The sequence below is a fragment of the Convolutriloba macropyga genome, chromosome 7, assembly GCF_964194025.1.
Source record: "Convolutriloba macropyga chromosome 7, txConMacr16.3, whole genome shotgun sequence".
NCBI classification, from domain to species: Eukaryota; Metazoa; Xenacoelomorpha; order Acoela; family Convolutidae; genus Convolutriloba; species Convolutriloba macropyga.
Genome location: NC_134474.1, coordinates 67,425,343 through 67,444,756, shown reverse-complemented (window position 1 = coordinate 67,444,756; position 19,414 = coordinate 67,425,343). Strand labels below are relative to the sequence as shown.

Here is a 19,414-nt window from a genome sequence, read left to right as displayed (position 1 = left end):
TTTGAGTTTTGTGGAATACTGTTATTGAAGTTGTATCAGGTTGGAATACCGTCCACACTTAACATAAAAACGACATCTTTTTTTAGCGGTTCACTGAACTCTGGGTTTGGCTGATTTTGGAAAACAAGGAAGTAGAAAAGCGCATCTGCTTCGCTATGGAAAATTGAGATATAGAAAATGGACTCCCAATTCTAATTTGGTTACAATATATGATCTATTTAACAAAATCTTCTGTATTTTGATTTGTCTTGTCTAAAGTTTTTTGATATGTCGATGCGGTTCTTTTTTGTCGTTGTTGTTGTTGTGCAGACGTTTGCGTATTTGTGATATTCTAAAGAGAAAGAATCGTTATCAGTATTTGCGACTGGTTTGGATGAGTATGCTACTGTAAGTGATGAACTGAAATTGATGTGTAGAGGCTTTTTCTTTTGATGTGAAGTAAGAGATTTTTACAGGCTGTGCTCATCGTTGCAAGTTTTCCAGGTATTTTGAAAGAAGAGCGGCAACGTAGAGCAATGACTTGTAGAAGGCTGTGTTGCAACTCTTAAGAGTAAAATTTTTGATTTGTGAGAAAGTAGAAATGAGAAAAAATTTTTGCGATAGATAGATAGATAAGAGCTAAGAGAAGAAAAATTGCATTCTATTTATCAGAGGAAAAATGAGAACTTTATAAATTAAAAGAGAGTGACAGAGGGAGATAGAGAAAAAGAATCAAAAGATTTTCAAAGACAGAGAAGCAGAGAGTTTAGCAAAGGGGCTGAAAGAAATGAATTTTATCAGTGCGTTCGTATCTCACCACGACTTCCTCAGCGTTAAAAAAATTACCGAGTCAGTTCTTATTAAATTAACAGAGTTTGGGGTTTTCCTGCGCCAATCAGTAGAGCAATGGTGAAATTAAAATTTAAATCTCGTGAATATCGATAGATTGCCGGTGATAGATCGTTTTTTTCTTTTTTACAATTCTTTCGGGAAATAATTTGTTAGGCTTAAGTAGAAAGAGAAGGAATTATTCTCTAAGTGTGCTGGTTCAGATAATTCCATTCAATTTTTGAAGGTATTTATATTAGTGGATGGGGGCTAAGGATCTAAGAGAGTTCGTTGCCCCATTGCAGAGAAATATAATTTTAAGTTTTTGTTGAGGAATAAATTTTATCTTGTTTATTGCGTTTTGCTAAATTGTGTTTTGCTTGATATTGCTACAAGATCAGATTTTTGTGTATCTTATCTTTTGCTTATGTATGTTTTTAGATGCTCATTTTTCGGGAAGCAGAAAATTCCGTGTGTGGTATGACGACTCTGTAGACGTTAGGGGCTTGCATACGAAGACGCATCTCGGGTTGAACATACTGTCGAGTCTGTATATAACTGTCTAGACGGTCCGCCTAGACCTGATTGTATAGTTGAAAATATTTAAGACGGTTTCTTTTTGCTGTATATGTTGTGTGTCTGCATTAAACTGGACAAAGAGAACCTTAAAGGAAAATAATTTTTGAATTTTTCTTGAAATTTCTCGAATAAACAATTTTTTGGGATGTAAGGTATATTTTCATTTCAGTTACGAACAACTTGCTTCCCTGGAGAGTCTTTCAACTTCTATGTTACCACTGTAGGGGTACCAAATGTTATATTTGGTAATTATATATGTTCTATATGTTACGGAAGATCGTAAGTGTTTATTTTGCTTTTAAACAGTTTTTGATTTCCCTATAGACATCAGTGTGTGTCCCTTCGGTTTTAAGAAGCCAGGAAGCAAAGTTTGTTTCTTTGCAATTACTTATTCTGAGGATGATGACAAAGACAAGATGACTTGGATGTTTAGAGAAAGGATTACACAGTTGTCTGGCGGTTTATTTTGTGCAAATGCATCTGAAGTAGATGATAAATGAATCATGATGGGAAGTTGCGGCTTCGTTCCGAAAAATATTCATATGGAAATAACTCCATTTTTATAAGTACTTCAGAGTCGCCAAGCTCATGTCCTTTATTGTGTCTAAAACAGATCGGAAAAATATTTGAATAGTCTCTCGCTAATTTCCGCTAAACGATTAAAACAACTCAACTATTCAACGAGCATAAGGCGTGTGCGGTTTTGTTTGTACATTTTTTGCACAACAAAGTAGTAGCTTTTCCGTTGTCTTTGACTATGTGATCTATTTTAACCCCTTTAGCGATTAAACGATCAAAGATTTTTTTGACTTGCTAGTGTCATTTTAAGGCACGAGTTGTAAACCATCAAGATGAGAAACTGCATCTGACGAAAGTAAGTATGAACCTATTTTATTTATTGATATACGATGGTTAAGGCTTGTTTCATGGTGTATGTTTGGCTTTCCAACTATTGCGGATGATATATTTTTTATGGCAAATTTACTTCTTTTTTCACAATCTTCTATGGAAAGTGCCAATACTTTCTGTTATTGATCTTTTTCGGTAAAATTTTGCTCTTTTCTGGCTTTATGGAAAAGCTTTATATTCTTTATCTTAAAAGAATTGAGCAGTTTTTTTAAGCTTTGTTGCATTCTCTCTTCTGTTATGAGATAACGTTCTATACTTTTTAAAACTAAATCCAGCGCTTTCAGCACTTTTCTGTAAGATAATTCCAGACCTTTTTGGAAATTTTTCGAAGTTTTTATATGAAGTTTTTTTGGCTGTTTTGGATAATATTTGAACCTACTTATCAAATAAACCATTTTTATTTACATTAAATTTATATCAATTTATTTATGATGTGTAAATCAGCAAAAATGTGTAAAATTATTCTGCATAGGATTTGATCTTTTCCGGCTTTATCGACATCTTAGAAGATTTTATAATTTTTTCTTGTTACTTTCCTACCTTTTCTTTGCCTTCTCTCTTTACTTTTTTAAGATAACTTGCTAAACTTTTTCTTAACGAAACCAAGAGATCTCAGTATTTTTCTCTCAAAAAGTTCCAGACATTTTTGAAAGTTTTTGAAGCCTTCATTCGTAATTTTTTTTGGCTGTTTTGGATATTTTTAAAATATATATTTATCAATTTAATCTCCCTATTTATATTGTTTTCAGACCAAATATTGGATAGTGCTTGGATCTAAGCTTCCATGGTCTTCAGCAAGATTTGGATTTTGATCGAGGTTTCTATCTTTTCATAGACCGCCTAGCAAAATAGTCAGATAAAGGATAGATCCTCCCCTCCGCATTTACCGTATTTTTATCATAAATTTGAGTCAATAGTTTTTGGAGGTTCTAAGTCGGGAAGTCCCTGGTCTCCTTAATCTTGGTCTATAATTGGATTTCAAAGTGCAAAAGATAAATAAAAAGTGATCCAATCATAATTTTGAAAAACTGCTTTACATTAGAGTTATAAAAACAAATACGTTAAGTATTTACAATCAATGCTTAGTTTTGATTTCTTTCAATTTGATTATCACCAATCTAATTTTGATTTCTGCTCTTAGCTTGTTTTATAGCTCTCATAAAATTCCAAAACGCATTTGCCAACTTAAGTAGAGTTCACAAGGGTTGGTTATTGGCACAATTTTGCCAAAAATTTTGTATGAAGCACTTTAGAATAAAAAAGAAAAATGGCTCTGTTGACTATGCTCTGTTTTCATGCTCTGTTGAATATAATGAAAATATTCTGTCAGTGTAGGTCGTTTTGTATCGTCAGTCGTATCCACGAAATGGCTCTAAAAACCCTTCGTGGACAACATTGACGGATTAGTGTAAGTGCTGTAAATTGTGATTCTTTCGTCTTTTGAAATTAATAACTTCTTTTGAAACTATTTTTTTTTCATAATTCAATTTTCATTTAGAAAGCTTTTTATTGTGTGCTAAGTCTTAGTTTTCTGTATAGATCATTTATCTGGAAGTGACTCTGATAGTGTTTACATTTGTTTGTAAAATATGCAGTCAATTGGCTGCAGTTCAATGTCGTATAAAATCGGAAGCCTTTCCTTAACTCACTTTAACTAACCCTAACTTTACCTGAACTTTACCTGAAAAGCTAAGGCCTCACAACTTAAAAAATAACCTTCAGTTTTACAGTAACTTGCCTTAAAATTACCTTAAATAATTACCTTAACATTACCTTAACTTTGCCTTTACTAAGCCAGAAATAACTAAACACATTTAATCCGTTATTACGTTTTCCGTGAAAAAATTCATCATAAACCTAACTGACTTCAAACGAACTCAAAAAAAAAGTTTTGCAAGAATATGAATTGAACAGTTAAGTTTGATCATAATTAGGTTTATTTATGAAGTATTTATATCAAGATTATCTTTGTATCACATTTATTTATATCATATTTACATCAAATTTGATTATGAAGAGTAATTCACCAAAAATGAATAAAACTATTCTGCATAGCATACGATAAAGTTTACGTAAATTTAAAAAACATTTTTTTTCAAAAGCCATAAATCAGTAATATAGAATGCTACTACTGAATTAGATAAGTCTACTTCACTTTTTAACCCAAGCGTTTCTCACCAATTATCTAACGAAAGTGATTATTTCCCCCATTAATCTAATTTTGAAGCTTCTTGACAGGACTAAACAGTCTAGGGTTTTTCTGTGGTAACCATCTAACACGGTTACCAAGTTAATTGTTAATTCAAGTTTGCAAGGTAAAAAAATTAAACAGTGATAAAATTGAAATATAAAGTATATCATTAAAACTTATCTCAACAATATTATGCTATAAACTGTCCTTCCTTAGTATGCTAAGTTTTGCAAAAAGAAAAAAAAATCGAGGCTTTCCATATCTTTAAAAAATGTAACGAAGTTCTTGGTCCAATTTGTCGACCAAACATGTTAAAACTGTCGGCTATAGGCTATATTTTGCAAATTTTTTAGACGACTGATCCCATAATTAGTCAGTATTTTTAGAGTTTCCCGTTTTTTTTTCTCCCCATACATTTAACCCCGCAAACTTTTCTACCATATATCAACCCTAAATTCTTCGTGTCCCTAATTTTGATAAATTTTGTGTAATTTTGGGAGCTAGAACAGGAAAAATGGCTCAGTTTTCATAGAAAATAGCAAGACTGGCGATTAGCATTGTTGATTCGAACTGAACTGATGATAATGACAATGATCGCCTGTGAACCATGATTTCATTAATTTAATATTTGCTTGCTTTGAAAAAAAATTTAATTTGCTCATTTTGAACGTTAATTGTCAATATAATGAACTAAAATTGGGGTTAAAAGATAAAGGGGGTGAAACTAATGGCAGTGAAATAATATGGGGTGAAACTATTGGGTGGGTGAAATGTTACGGGGTGAAATGATATGGGGTGAAACTAATGCGGGCGAAAGGATAGAGTGTAAAATTAATAGGGAATAAAAGGAGGGGGGAGACACACATATTACATTAATGAATGGGATCTTTTCCGTTTGCCCCCCCCCCCCACACACACACACACACACAGTACGTTGTGCCCCCCCCCTCCACAGTTAAAGAGCACGCTGTTACATAGTAAATCATTATGTAAAAACATGGCACATGCGTCGGGGGGGGGGGGGTTGGGGGTAATACGCACCCACTAAGCTGGGGGAGGGGACGCAAACGGAAAAGATCCGATTAATGTGCAAAAAACACGACCTCCTTTTCAAGTTAATTTTGACAGATCTGTTCGACTAGCACTCGTCGCATGATTTTCTCATTCGGATTTCTCGGAATCTCATCAACAACTTCGACTCCTCTGATCTTTCTACACTCTTGGACCTGACTGGCCACGTGATCAAGAATTTGCTGTTGAATTTCCACTTTTCCCAAATTCCTTCCCAGGTCAGAAAGCACAACGCAAGCAACGGGTATCTCATAGTCAAGGTCATCGGGTTTTCCCACTACAGCGCAGTCAACAACCAAGTTGCTTTCCATCACAACTTGCTCGAGCAATGCGGGCGAAACTGCGTACCCGCAGTACTTGATGAACTCGCTGATCCTTCCACTAAGAAAGACTTGAAATCTTCCGTCAAGTTTCACCAGGTCGCCCGTTTTATAAAACCCATCCGATGTTAAAGCTTTGCCGCTTTTTTCTGGGTCGTTGAAGTATAAAGGCTGTTCGTTATGCAATTTTATAGCAAGCTCGCCCTCAATTTCGGGTTCAGTTATGACTTTTAACTCATCTTCCGGGTCAATGACCTTGAAACTAACACCAGGAGCCGCCAAGCCGATCGACCGAATGTCCGATTCTATAAACTCGTTCTGACAAAAAGTGCAACTGGCCGTTTCTGTTGCACCGTATGTGTTCCGAAGTTTAACTGAAGATTTCAAACCTGCTTTTTGAACAAATATTTCAATCAAGTCAAAGTTTGGGCACGCGGATCCAATTAAAATATACTTTAACGACGATAAATCATGATTTTCGAGGTGATCGTACTTTGCCCAAAAGTTAAGATTATTTGGCGCCGGGTTAATATGGGTTATTTTGTATTTTTCGATCAAATCTAGCTGGCCAACATATCCAGGGTTTCTGCCCATGACAATGTTCACGCCATTAAACAGCGGAATCAGAAAGTCGAAAATCTGACCCCCAACGTGTGCAAAAACATTGACGAGCAAGAATCGACATGATTCTGAGTAACCCATTGTTCCAGTGATAGAATTCCGTTCACAGGAGTGGATCAACATTTTGTGGGTGATTTTGACAGCTTTTGGAGTCCCAGTCGTTCCAGATGAAAAGAGGAATTCACAAACCCCGTCCAGTTCTGGCAACTGTTACCCTTTAACCCCGTTTGAACATGGCAGTCTTCAATTGATAATTTTGGTATTTAAAAAAAATTATAAAGAACTTGATTGGAGAGAATTGAACTTGATAGGGTCTTCACTATAGGTCATCTTCTTAGAATTCATATAACGTATACACCCCCCCCCCCCCCGAAAAAAGGAGTACTCAAAATATCTCGAAATAATGATAATAAAAGATCGAAATATGCTCTGCAATGGTTAAAAACATTTAAGAGAAACAACAAAAAATTATTTAATGCACATAGTCCAAACGTAAGCAACTTGTTTAGATTTTATTTGATCTCTTGTAAAAAAAATAAAAAAAAAACTATTAATGTGATCTATGATACGCTTTGTGAAGCACAAAAAACGGAAAGCCTACAGTCATATTTTTAGTTGAAAAAACAGTAATAGCGAGTTTCAGCTCAGTGAAAAAATTGACGCCGTTGAGTTTTAGATGTTCGTTATCCAAATGCACTTTTCAAAGACGTTAACATCTCTGAAATTGATTATCAATAGAGTTTGATTATCAATAGAGTCACTAAAATTGCTCCCAAGGAAGATTATTATGTAATAAGCAAATCAAACCTTTAGAAATGTTTTGAAAACCTTTAGAATTATTTACATTTAGAATTTTTGAAACCTTTTTGCTATTAGATATTTTGATCATTCTAACTTTAACAATTGCACTCCAACAATTTCCATGCATCTTAAATCAGTTTCCAAGAGATCAATATTTTAATCTAAAAAAGCAAACGCGCCATCTCTTCGACAATTTTTTAAACAATCTTTTTAATGACCAACGATGTTTTATTCGTAGGAAAAAAACTATTCTTACAAACTAATTTTGGATTCTGAAAAAAAAAATAATAACAAATTCCTTGTTTTTTGCAACGAGTTATATCAATTTGAAATCTATTAAAAGCGTTTTATTCAAAAAGTTATGCGGTTATCATGCATAGAAATTAATTTGTAGGTTTTCTTCATCGAGCTAGCGCTTTTATATAATATAATCTAGCCACACGTGTTCAAATTGGAAATTGTTTTCAGTATGATTCTGAATAATTTGAGTTCAAGCTTGGACTTCCAGAAGATAATTTTTCTGGCCCCACACTTTCCAAAATGTACATAATTGGTTTGAAGCAGTTTAATGTAGATAGTTCCAGAATAGTTCAGATCCAATTAAGATTGTGGGCATGTATATTCGTTAGCGAAATACAAAAAAACTATGGTAAAATTGCTTCTTGAGGATATCTTGGGAGACCTAACCAATTAATTCAAACAAAATGACATAAATTTATTGTTTTTACAGATACTTTGTAGATATCAATGTGAAAAAAAGCAAAAAAAGAACCCAAATGTAAAGGCCTGCTTTGCTTCGATAAAAATTCTTAATAAAATATTTTTTTATGTGTTTTTCATCGATTCGAACTTATCGTATGATGAAGGAGCAGTGTGTTTTAATGGAAATGAGAGTCATCATACAATTAATTTACTCAATCAGAAATGAAGTTCTGTTAAAATTTAGACTCTTTGTATTATAAAAACTAGATTTGTTTGGTTGTTAAGAGATATGACAAATTTGAATTTTTGGCACAAGCAACTTTGAATTGCAAAAAAAACGAACAGACCAGATAGATGTTTCTAAGTTTTGGATGTTGGCATAAAAGAGAAGCCTTTAGAAGCACAATTGAAAACCTTTTCCGAGATGAGATAATTAAGTATCCAAACTTTTACGAGGTGAGTTATGCACTTAAATGTTATTGAAAATGAATGGTAGAATGATCGATTCATTTTCTACTCGATCAACGCCTTTGTTTCAGTTGGAGAGTAATTTAATATTTTCATTCAAGGGTAATATTTTATTGTATTTCAAACTGATTTTAGTAGTGTATTGCTTTTTATTTATATTCTTTTTCTAAGCGGTTCACAAAAGCCAACTACCAACTCTATAAAAATTTTGTGGACTGCTAGAAATTAAGGTACAAACTGATTTCGGTTTGACAAACAATAAACTGTGCTTTTGGTTTAAGATTCGAAATTTTGAATTGCGATACAATTGATTGTTTTAACTGTCCAAACAAAATCTTATGATTGGTAGAATGATGTGTAATATCAAAGAACACATTTACACTACCCGTCCAATGTATGTTCATATTGAGCTGTTTTTGAACCCGTTGTTGAGTTAGATATCTGACTTAAAGATTTTTAGTTGTCATAATTCGCAGGTCATGAATGGGCGGCGGCGGGAATGGTTCAGGTAACTAATGTTAACAGGGTTAAAAACACAATATTTTGCTGTAAAATTTCAACAGATTAAATATTTTTACCACCAAATTTGAACAAAAAATCATTGAAGAGACAGTGGGGAAGTGTGTTTCAATTTTCTCTTTCGAATTGTTAATATCAAATGTAATAGACGGGCATCGGTTTTCATTCCCTTTTTTGTTTCACACGCTATTTTCATTTTGGAAAATGAGGAAACTAAGTGATACTACTCTAGTGAATGCCGGTTTCGCAAAGTTGCTTCCTCTGTTTGTTTTTTTGTTTTCTTTTGTTTACCTGTCATCTAACCAAAACTGTCAAAAATAGTTCAATAAAGAAATTAATCTGCAAAAAATAACGGTCAAAAATGTTCTTGAACGCTCAAAAAACGGTCGAAGACAACTGCCTGAAAAAACGGTCACAAACAATCCTTTCCCACCTGTTTTTTGAACAACATACTCAAGTGGACAGATTTATACGGCACTTACTTAAGTTAAGTTATTGAGGGGCCATGTAACAAAATGTTACTAAGGTCTTTCTCTAAAACTTATACGGTGCCGTACTGAGGCGTTATAAAATTTTCCAAGTTTGTTCAACCTGAGGATTTATTTTTTCCAAAGCATGTTGAGGGGAGGCAGGGGACAGTTGCCCTGAGATCCGTAGTGATGCCACTGTGTAGGTTCAAGGTCCTTGACAGTAATTTTGACTTTGAAATCGTCTCCGTCCGCAAATGCGTCTGTGATTACCAATTTGCTCAAATATGGGTGATCAATTTCCGCTTCGAATCTGAAACGAAAGAAAATTTTGGATCTTTTTCGTTTGTGCCCCCCCCCCCCCCCCCAGCTTAGTGGGCGCATATTATTTGCAACCCCCAGTCGCACACGTGCCATGTTTTCACATGATCATTTACTATGTAATGGCACGTGTTCTGTAACTGGGGGGCGCATAACGTACTGGGGGACTATTAGAGCAACTCTTTTGCTCGTTATGTTGATTCTATGTCAACACCATTATAGTGAGAGTAAAGTTTGGGACCTATGTGGGTTGCGACCCCACAATCTCTTAATTGATTGCAATCCTGTGCTCTCTACTGAGCCAACTGGTCCACACTGCGAGAGTCTTACTATGCTCTCTTATATTGAGCTATCATTTCAAGCTCCATCTTATGATCACAACTTATTTACTAGAGTGTATACTCTCACAGGGGCACAAAAAAAGATTCAAAATTTTTTACTCTATTTTGGATGTAAAAAAGCAATAAATTAGATACATTTTTTTATTGTAATTTAGTTATCAATTTATATGCCTCTAAACTGCCTCAGTTGCCATTACTGATCAGGGAGAATCTCAGAGACTAGACCTAGCAGGGCCAGAATCATCCATTGTAATACAATAGCTCAATTTTAATCTTTTCTGCTCTTAATTACCTCGTCAAAAAAATTCATAATTGACGCATCCCAACAATATTAAGTGTGGAAATTGTAAATACGAGGCGTTCAAACCTGACATTGAACTTATTGAAATCTTAATTACTTTGCTAAGTTGTGGAGCTTCACTTGAACATATTTATCAAATAAACAAAGGGAAGTGACTTGAGCAAAGTAAGTTGGGGGAAATCTAGCTTTTTGTAAAGTAAACAAACGGGAGACTTACTTTGCAAAGTAACCAAAAGATATTTGCGGACTAAAAATTTTGATAGGGAGAAACCTAAATGCTACAAAATCGAAAAAGTGAAAATTTGTTACCCCTCAAAGGCGGTATTTCCCATAGTCCGGTTTGCATAAAATATTGACAGATTGCGCACCTAACAATTATGTCCGCGATAAAAACCCCGCGTTTTTTCCCTAATCGCAAAGCTTCCCTATCGCAGCCAAAATGATTCAGCACCTGAAGTCTATTTTTGCGCCCCCAAGCAACAAAGCAAACTGTACGCAAAAAAGAATTGCCCAATTGTTTTTTTCACATTGTTGGAACAATGATATTTGATCATTAGAATCTGATACTTCCAATGAGCAATTTTGCAAGAAGTTGACTCGTAGGTATAACAACCAATCGCGTAGAAGGCCATAAAATCAAACAAAATTCATAGAAAAGAGCGAAGAAGAAAACAAGCATGACGAATTGAAATTAAAAAGAAACTGAATTAAAGTATCGTTTGTTATTTAGTCAATTATTGGTTTCGTATTAAAGCACGGAAGCAATAGTAAAGAAAATTAGTTTGATTGATGATTTAGTAGTGACTTAGAGATGGCAGACAGTATCCGGTATAAATCTTAGGAAGTGATGCAAATAATTGTTTGAGACGGTACAACAAATTATCAGTTAGCAATCGTCCTCAGACTATATTAAAAATTGCAGAAGAACCTAAGGGTTGTTTACAAAAATTTCAAAAAAGAGAAAAGTAAATTCGTTGAATAAAAGATCATCTCAGTTTTCACCACAGCCTTCAAATCGTTAAAAAATCAATTTCCTCGCGGCCAGTTTTTAACCAGTTAAGCAATTGCTCACGTATTAATAGAGACGGCTAGTTTTTTGGTATCCACGAGCTGCTGATATTGTCTTCTCATGACACAGAAAAATGAGAAAACTGATTTTATTTTGCACTTTATTGCCAAAATTAACACTTTTACCAGGGCCATGATTCTTGTCATAAACCTCACTCAAACGCAAAACATCCATATTCAATAAATCGAAATTTCAAAGTCATAATGTTGACATTCTTATTAGAAACAAGGACCAGAAAAACTTAAATTTTCCCTAATTGTTTTCATCATTATGATCATAAGAAAAATTGTGTTAAAGATTGCTTAAAAGCAAAGATTTGTACCGCCCCAGGCAAGCGGGTAACCGTAAGATAAATCAAACAGATCCATAATTGAGAATTGAATAATATTAGCATGCATGCTTAAAGATTATGCAGCTGGAAACAAGAGTTTATCTGAAACCTGAAATTAGCAAACCAAGTAAACCACGGAATTCGGGCCATTTTGAGCAGACATTCACATGAAACTAGCTGAATATTCTGACCGACCTTCTACGCAATCACACGTTATCACACGTTACTTAGTTCAGTTAAAAATTGATAAAGTTGAGTACCCTTAAGCGCGTGAAATACGCAGAGAGACAGGTTTACGAGGCTGAGGAACAGTGGTTCGTCAGTCATCTGTAAGAGACCAGAGAGAGAGAGAGAGAGAGAGAGAGAGAGAGAGAGAGAACGCTCGAGTAGAGCAGCTGTTTCTCAGTGAGAAAAAATTGGTTATTTAGTGAGTTCTTTGTGGTAGAACTGCAGTCGCTAGTTGCAGTTATACAAACTGCTGAGTTAACCAAAATGGTTAGTTGAGAGGACGATAAATTTTTGACCACTAGCAGACTCTAACTGGGAGGCACAATTTAATGGAGCTATCTGAATTAGAGGTCAATTGATTGAGTTTTGGATACTTGTGGACTGAATTGGTTTGAATTAGTGTGGACCATTAGTTAAATTTGGTAAAAAAAAATTGCTTTCGGATTGTTGTAGTTATTCAATTATATGTTTCTGGCTATAACTTTATTAGATGTTGGTATCACAACGTTTGATTATTAATTCAATTATCCATAGTGCACCATTAAAGAGTCGAGAGAGCAAATTTTTTGGGGACAGAACAGAACACTCCCAATAAGTAGACGAACCAACAAACAAATCTTTTGGAGTTTTGATTAAAGTTTGGGTGCTAATGAGTCCCCAGCTAGACGCCTGCTGACGGGCATAATACAAAATTCTACAACCAGTCATGGTCAGGTTTTGGGCCCTTTTTCATACCTGTTTGTTCATGTATACTCCATTCAAATTTGGTTGTGACAGTGTATCATTCTGTAACATGCATATTGACACTAGCTCAGTTATAATATTGTCTTTTCCATATTTCATAGAATTTTTCGTTCCTATAGAAAATGCTACTCTCAATTTCCTCATATGTCAAAAGTTGGTATAAAATCACTGCAGAACGCAAAACTCATCGTGGGTTCACAATTTAGAGGAATCATTGAGGGGTGGGGGTGATGGTGTGGAGGTGGTGCGGGGGGGGATATATTCATAATTTCTACGCCTACCTTGTGTAAACCTCTCTGGACATTACGAGAACCGTCGCACAGTGAGTTGTCATATTTCGTTTAAACTCCGGCCAAGGCGAAAAGGGGCTGGACGCTCCAATCACGTACCCGTTCAAATACGATGCAATTAGTACACCTGGGCAATCAAGATCGCTCTCAGCTACCAGGTGCAAATTTGTCCCTTTTTGAATTCCAGCGTCGAACATTTGATCAGCTATGTCTTTTGCAACTTCGAATAAACGAGAAAAAGTTATTTTTCTTCCCGTTTTTATTTCCGTAAGAGAACTTTGGGGGTGTTTTTCAGTTAAAACATGGCGCATGAATTCACCCATTTTGTAGGGGTCGAAAGCTGATTTGTAATCGCCATGCGGGGATTCAAATATGCCATTTTCAGTTAATTTATGTACCTCTAAAGCCATGTTCGTTATTTTCTTATTCGCAATAGTGTACTAAACGGCAAAACTAAGTTATATTACCCCCTGTTTTCACGAAGTAAAAATTCAATTTTCGAGCCTAATTTTACTCCGTTTTAAAATCGTAGGCGGACAAGAGGACTGGTGTAGGGGGGTCAATGGCGTGAAAATTGTTTTTTTTTTTTTGTAATTTTGCCTCAAAAATTAGGGGGTGCTAGACTTGCTTTTGCCGTTCAGTATACAATAATTCGAAGAGGTTCAAAGTATACTTTACAGGAGCAGGTTTTGTGCTGTCTGAACAAATTACTTTTCACTGAGACTTTCAAAAACAGAAACTTTTACAAGCTCATGCTTGTGAGTAAAACGATATCTCAAAAGAGCGATCTCAATACTCTATAATGTTTACTTATTATATACCAAAAGCACACAGGTGAATTTTGTCTATTATCCAAAGAACGGATTATCATCAACTTTCATAAACTTAATTAAAAAATTAAATGGTAGACTGCTTATCGTTATGACTGACTTTGAGTATAACATTCCAAACTCATCAAATAATTTTTTCTTTAATAAAACATGTTTGCAGCAGTGCTATTATTTTTGCCTATAAACACAGAGGACGGTTGTTAAATGGTATCAACCGACAAGTTTGGCGTAAAAATTGCTGAATTTTTTGAAATTTAGCCCTTTTCATCAAAACGGCACCAAATATGCTTCTTTAGCCCAATTTGTTCAAGTATGCCGGAAATATGAAATCAAAACATTTAAAAGTTTTTGACTAAATTCAAAAGTGGGCTAGTTTTTCGATTTGCATTCTATAAAAGTATTCTGGTATAAATATCTTGCGGGTTTTCTTGCCAACTTAAAACAATTATTAACAATTCGCATCCTTTATTTCTGATATATTGAAATATTTGTTGTCAAATTGTCAGTTTCCGTTTCATTTCGAACATTTTTTTGTTATTATGAACGCACAGCTATATCAAAAGCTAGCTCATTAAGATTTTTCTTTTGTGGCGATGGTTTTTTTGAAATTGTTTTGCCGTTTTATTGGTTTTTTCTCTGTTAACTAGAGTCCAGTTTCCTGTGACAATTTGAATTTCTAAAGCGCATTTACGTGAAATTGTGGCCCAATGATCAAACATTATTTTTTCAGAGAAATGTCCATGGTTTTTACGGCTGGGACAAAGTTTTTCTTTTTATTCAATTCTTGTGTTTTGCCCTACTTTCGTGTTTTTTTTGCAGTCCATTGACAATCATCAGTATTGAAAGGTAAATTTGGTTTCCTCCGACTTGTATACGTTAACCTATATAATGGTTTCAGTGGAAAACTAATAGATTCTATGTCTTTGAATTTGTTTGTATTAAGAAAAACTGAGGTACTTCTGAACTTTGACACTAGTTTCTAAATTCCGTCAATAATCAGTTTATTCTCTGCAAAAAAGGATGCAACTTCCTTTTAGACAGTCAAAATTTGGTCTTTCTAGTGGTTATGTTTTTTGAAATAATTTGTGTGACATGGATAAAAAATCTCACAATTATTTTTTGACTTCAGGACTTTTGCTCATTTTTGATATAATTCTCTTTTTGTTTCATAGTCACATCTTCACCTGGATATCAGTTCTCGTTACTTAATTGATTTGAATATATAGAAGCTCCTAGTGATTAGCGTTTGGTCTGAAAGCCTGCAAAAACATTTTCATTGAAAATTGAGTTTTTGATTTTTGCCTGTGTTTGCCGTTTTTTAGTGGTCATGCATATCCCGAATGGAATCCTCGGGAGATATAATTCAACGCATTGAATGTATTTAGTTATTAGTTAATGGTATTATTGACTTTGAGTTATACTTTTTTTGGAAAAAAATGACAGACTTTTTAAACTGAGCATATTTTTTCTCTTCTGTCTGAGAAATTGTAATTTTGCCTCTTTAATTACTTGTCCCGGCCAATAGTGAAATGTCTTCTTTTGCTGAAACAAACAATAATCTTTTCAATGATTGTTTAACGCTGGCGGTGCTTTTTTTTTACTGTTCAATGCTTGTGGTTCTTTTCTGTTTCCCTTTTCCTACATTCCCTCTGAAATGAGGGAGCATTGATGTTCAAATGTGACTAAGCGTTCCTAAGCAGTTCAATGAATAGTTTGTGGTGTTAATGGCTTCAAAAAAAACTTCTTCACAACTTTTTGTAGTTTTCCGGTCTGCCTTTTAAGCTGTTGATTTGTAGTCTTAAGAATAAGTCTCCGCTAATGAGAAGGACAATTGGCTGCCACTGAGGTCACAATTCAATCTATCAGGTTTTTATTAACAGATATTTGTGCTTGTTATGACTTTTGCAGACATTTGGCTCGAGAAAATCAAGGTCATTTTAAAATATGTAATTTTCAATTTTGTTTCTGTCGAACGTGGCGTAGTCTCAGAAAAGTCAAGTTTCAGATTATTTACAAACAAAAAAATAATCTTTTTGATTTCTGATTTTTCGCACAGTTTTGATTTAAATTTTGTTTTGTTGTCAAATTGCAACAATAATAACGGTTTCCTAACTTGATTTTGGGTGTTAGACCAATCAATGGCAAGCCTTATCGGTTCTTCATGGTGTCAGTATTCAATTCGGTCTGTCACTAATCATCGGTCCTAACGGCTGCATATGAGTCAGATATGCATCTATATTTGTTCTTGTTTTCAATTTTTATTGAGTTTTATTAATGACAAGTCGCATCTGCTTCGCAGTTAAGTACAAGTTCATTTGTTTAGTTTAGTTTTTTGTGCTATTTTGACTTGGCCTTTATGGCCTGCCTCTATGCCAGTTATTATCGGCTTTCCAATGCTGCATTATTTGTTTTAATTATTGGTTTGCATTTGAAACTTTTTTTTACTCATTAACTATTATCAATCAGTGTGTGTAATTTTTAAAAATTGTCTATTTCCTCCATATTTGCTGGACAATTAAGTCAAAAATATGGATCGATCAGCGGGATCGAAACATTGTTCTAGAGAACTTACAAAAATAAACTCGAATATCAAAATGTGTTCAGGTTAAAAATCTATAAATAAAGCATAAGGAAGAAAGAAATATGTTCAGCATAGTTTCTAAAAATATTAATTAGAAATGTTGGTTGGCCAGTTGTCGTGTTCTACCTGGTGGTCTGGCGTTGGTGCGCTTGATGTGTTCCAGCAGATGGGTCAATCTGTGTCTGCATTTCGGCATCTAACATCCAGGGATCAACAATTTCTGGACCGTCATTAAGACACTTCTTGGGCGAAAGCTTCCAAAACACACTAATTAAAGTTAGGTAAAGTTTACTTTAACTTTACCTTAACTTGAGTTCAGGTAAAAATATACGTTAACTTTCTTAAGGTAAAATAACCTTAAATTACTTTAACTGAACGGCCTCCTTCGAGTCGTAGAAACAGATGCACAAGACGAACTTTATTTAGAGTGAAAAATTCTTTAGATGCAGTTCAATTTTGGCAAAAGATTATTCTGTCCAGACTCTTGTTAGTTTTACAATAGATGATGAAATCTGCACCGACCAAAACTCCAGGAAATAGTCCAACATTGAATTTTGAAAAAAAAACACTCACGTGCACATTTTAAAATGCCAAAAGTCTGCAGTGCCAGAAGTTAAGATTCCAAAAGTTACTACTTATCCAAAAGTTGACTTCCGTTGACTTTCGTGATTTTAAAACGTGCGCGTTTCGTGTTTTAAGCATGGTTAAGTGACTCTGCAGAAGTCACTTTGAAATTATGACTTAATATCTCGAACCACCTCGCTGTTCTCGATGAACGCCAGAAGTCCTCAGTGACTTCAAACAAAGTCACGTAACAATTACTTAGCATCCGATTCGATTTCCGATCTGTTATTTGAAAGTTGAGTTATTGGTCAGTTTTTTTGCTTTTATTGTTCTGCTAACGGCGACAAAAATCATATAAGTCTGTCAACTAAATCATTTTCAACTAAATATTTTTCGGCACAACTTAATTTTTCATATCAGCATCACTCAATTTTCCTGAACTGCGTAGACTACATCCTTCTACATTCCAAGGATAATTTTTATCTAGCTTTCTGAATGAATCTTTAGAGAATTATTTTACCGTGAACAGATTCTGATGTGTATAGGTCCGATCCGAGGAAAAACGAGCAAAAAAACCTGACTCTAGGCTTTAAAAACGACTTGAGTAGGGCAGTGTTAGGCCAATTAATTACATTCGGCTAAACCCATAATAGTAGAACTTGTAAATATTGAGAAAAACAAAACCGTTACAGTAGGATTGCAGACGCCCTTATTGACTATTTTGCCATTAACCACAGTGCTGAATGTGCAGGCTTTTCAGCACTGACAAACTTGTATTATACACAAAACTGATACAAATCCTGCAGCCACAAATCATGCTTCTGTTGAGAAATAAAAAAAAACTCAGAAATATCCGTATAAAGTGCGTCAAAAAATGTGAACATTGATATTCCCTCATAACCCTAAATTTTAATTCAAAAACTCTCACAAAGAACACTAGCCATCTCTGGAGTTACAGAAGGTTGGGTCAGCAGTTTTTAGGAGTTTTAATTCGGTAATGGTAAGCAAAGTGGATTAAACAAACTGTTCAACAACGCATTTTTGGAGGTAAAACCAACAATTTACTTTGTTGAAAAAGATTGTGCTTAACGTATATAACACTCAGATTTTAGATCAGATTATGAGCAGTTTTCTCTCAAGAGACAGAAATTTAGGCTGGTCATACTGGTAAAATTGAAAAACTGCTTGAAAACTTGGTGAAAAAATTGTAATTCAGCAACAATTTAAAAACTAGCTCCATTTTCCAACATCGTGACGGACCACAGACAGCCAAAAAAAGTCAATCAGTTGCCGAAAAACTATTTTATCATACATTTGGTTTGGGTAGAGCGTAAACTACTGTACAAGAAAAAAAAGAAAACCAAAATGTTGCTTCTTCACAAGTAGATTTAATAAAGACTAGTTTAATAAGTGATGCAGCAATAAGAAACAGCATGAAAAAAATTCGGGTAGGGCACACAATATCTGATCTGGATTCTCCTGGACTACAAATCCTCTATTGATACAATCCTCAATCCTCAACTTGTCTCTTGATACCCTTCATTAAAAACCAAATCAGTTATACCATCATCAGCATTCAATTGATCCACAGGGAGATCCGCTTGAAAAATTGCTTTTAGAAATTATAATTTAATAAGCATACAGTTGTTTAATTTAAAAAATGATTATTTCACTTCAGTTGCATCAGAGAAATTTTTAATCGACAATAAAAAAAACTCATACGTAATAAATTGAGAGTCTTTTTTTGTAGACGACTGCATAGCTTGCTTTCATTCGCAGCGCCTTGTCAAAGCAGGTTATTGAGTCCACTTTTCTCTATTTCACAACTTTTGTGAATTTTTGTGGAAGACTGTTTTTGTTCAGAGAGAACTGAATTGGCACTGGCCGCATGGGAATTGGTAAAAGAGTTAGTTTCACATTTTCATGAAACCGAAAGTAATCTAACTGCGAAAAATACTTTTTATTCAAATCTGTTTCGTCGCCAGAACAATTGATATGTTGTTACCTCAGTTCATTTTGTCCACGAGAATCAATTTTTTCATCCCTGACCAAAGAGACAATCAAATGATTCTCAGACGTTATGCAACTTTAAGTTACAGAAGGTTCGGTTGGCAGTTTTTATGATTTTTAATACGGTAAAACTAAGCAAAGTGGATTAAAGAAACTGTTCAACAACCTCTTTTTGGAGGTAAAACCAACAGTTTACTTTGTTGAAAAAGGTTGTGCTTAACGCATATAACACTCAGACTTTAGATCAGAATTTGAAAACTCTGCAAATTGTATGTTCAGTTTTCTATCAAGAGACTGAAATTTAGGCTCATACTGGTAAAATTGAAAAACTGCATGAAACCTTGGTGAA

At 34.5% G+C, this 19,414-nt stretch overlaps 2 protein-coding genes across 2 annotated transcripts; both read right to left on the bottom strand.

Moving 5' to 3' along the window:
* Positions 1 to 5,601: 5,601 nt before the first annotated feature.
* Positions 5,602 to 6,579, bottom strand: LOC142343115 (uncharacterized). Its single transcript, XM_075394803.1, has one exon. It carries the CDS (start codon positions 6,577 to 6,579, stop codon positions 5,602 to 5,604), a length of 978 nt encoding a protein of 325 aa, XP_075250918.1.
* A 3,008-nt stretch (positions 6,580 to 9,587) lies between these two features.
* LOC142343114 (uncharacterized) lies at positions 9,588 to 13,490 on the bottom strand. The gene is made up of 2 exons (XM_075394802.1): positions 13,072 to 13,490; positions 9,588 to 9,768 (listed from the first exon to the last, which is right to left on the bottom strand). Exons 1-2 carry the CDS (start codon positions 13,488 to 13,490, stop codon positions 9,588 to 9,590), a joined length of 600 nt encoding a protein of 199 aa, XP_075250917.1.
* Between the last annotated feature and the right edge of the window lie 5,924 nt (positions 13,491 to 19,414).

What these genes read in the sequence shown, in the direction of transcription:
- LOC142343115 (XM_075394803.1), bottom strand. Translation starts at nt 6,579, where the DNA reads ATGGGTTACTCAGAATCATGTCGATTCTTGCTCGTCAATGTTTTTGCA.
- LOC142343114 (XM_075394802.1), bottom strand. Translation starts at nt 13,490, where the DNA reads ATGGCTTTAGAGGTACATAAATTAACTGAAAATGGCATATTTGAATCC. An exon ending in TCCAGAGAGGTTTACACAAG is followed by an intron (nt 9,769 to 13,071) that starts GTAGGCGTAGAA and finishes CTTTCGTTTCAG; the next exon opens with ATTCGAAGCGGAAATTGATC.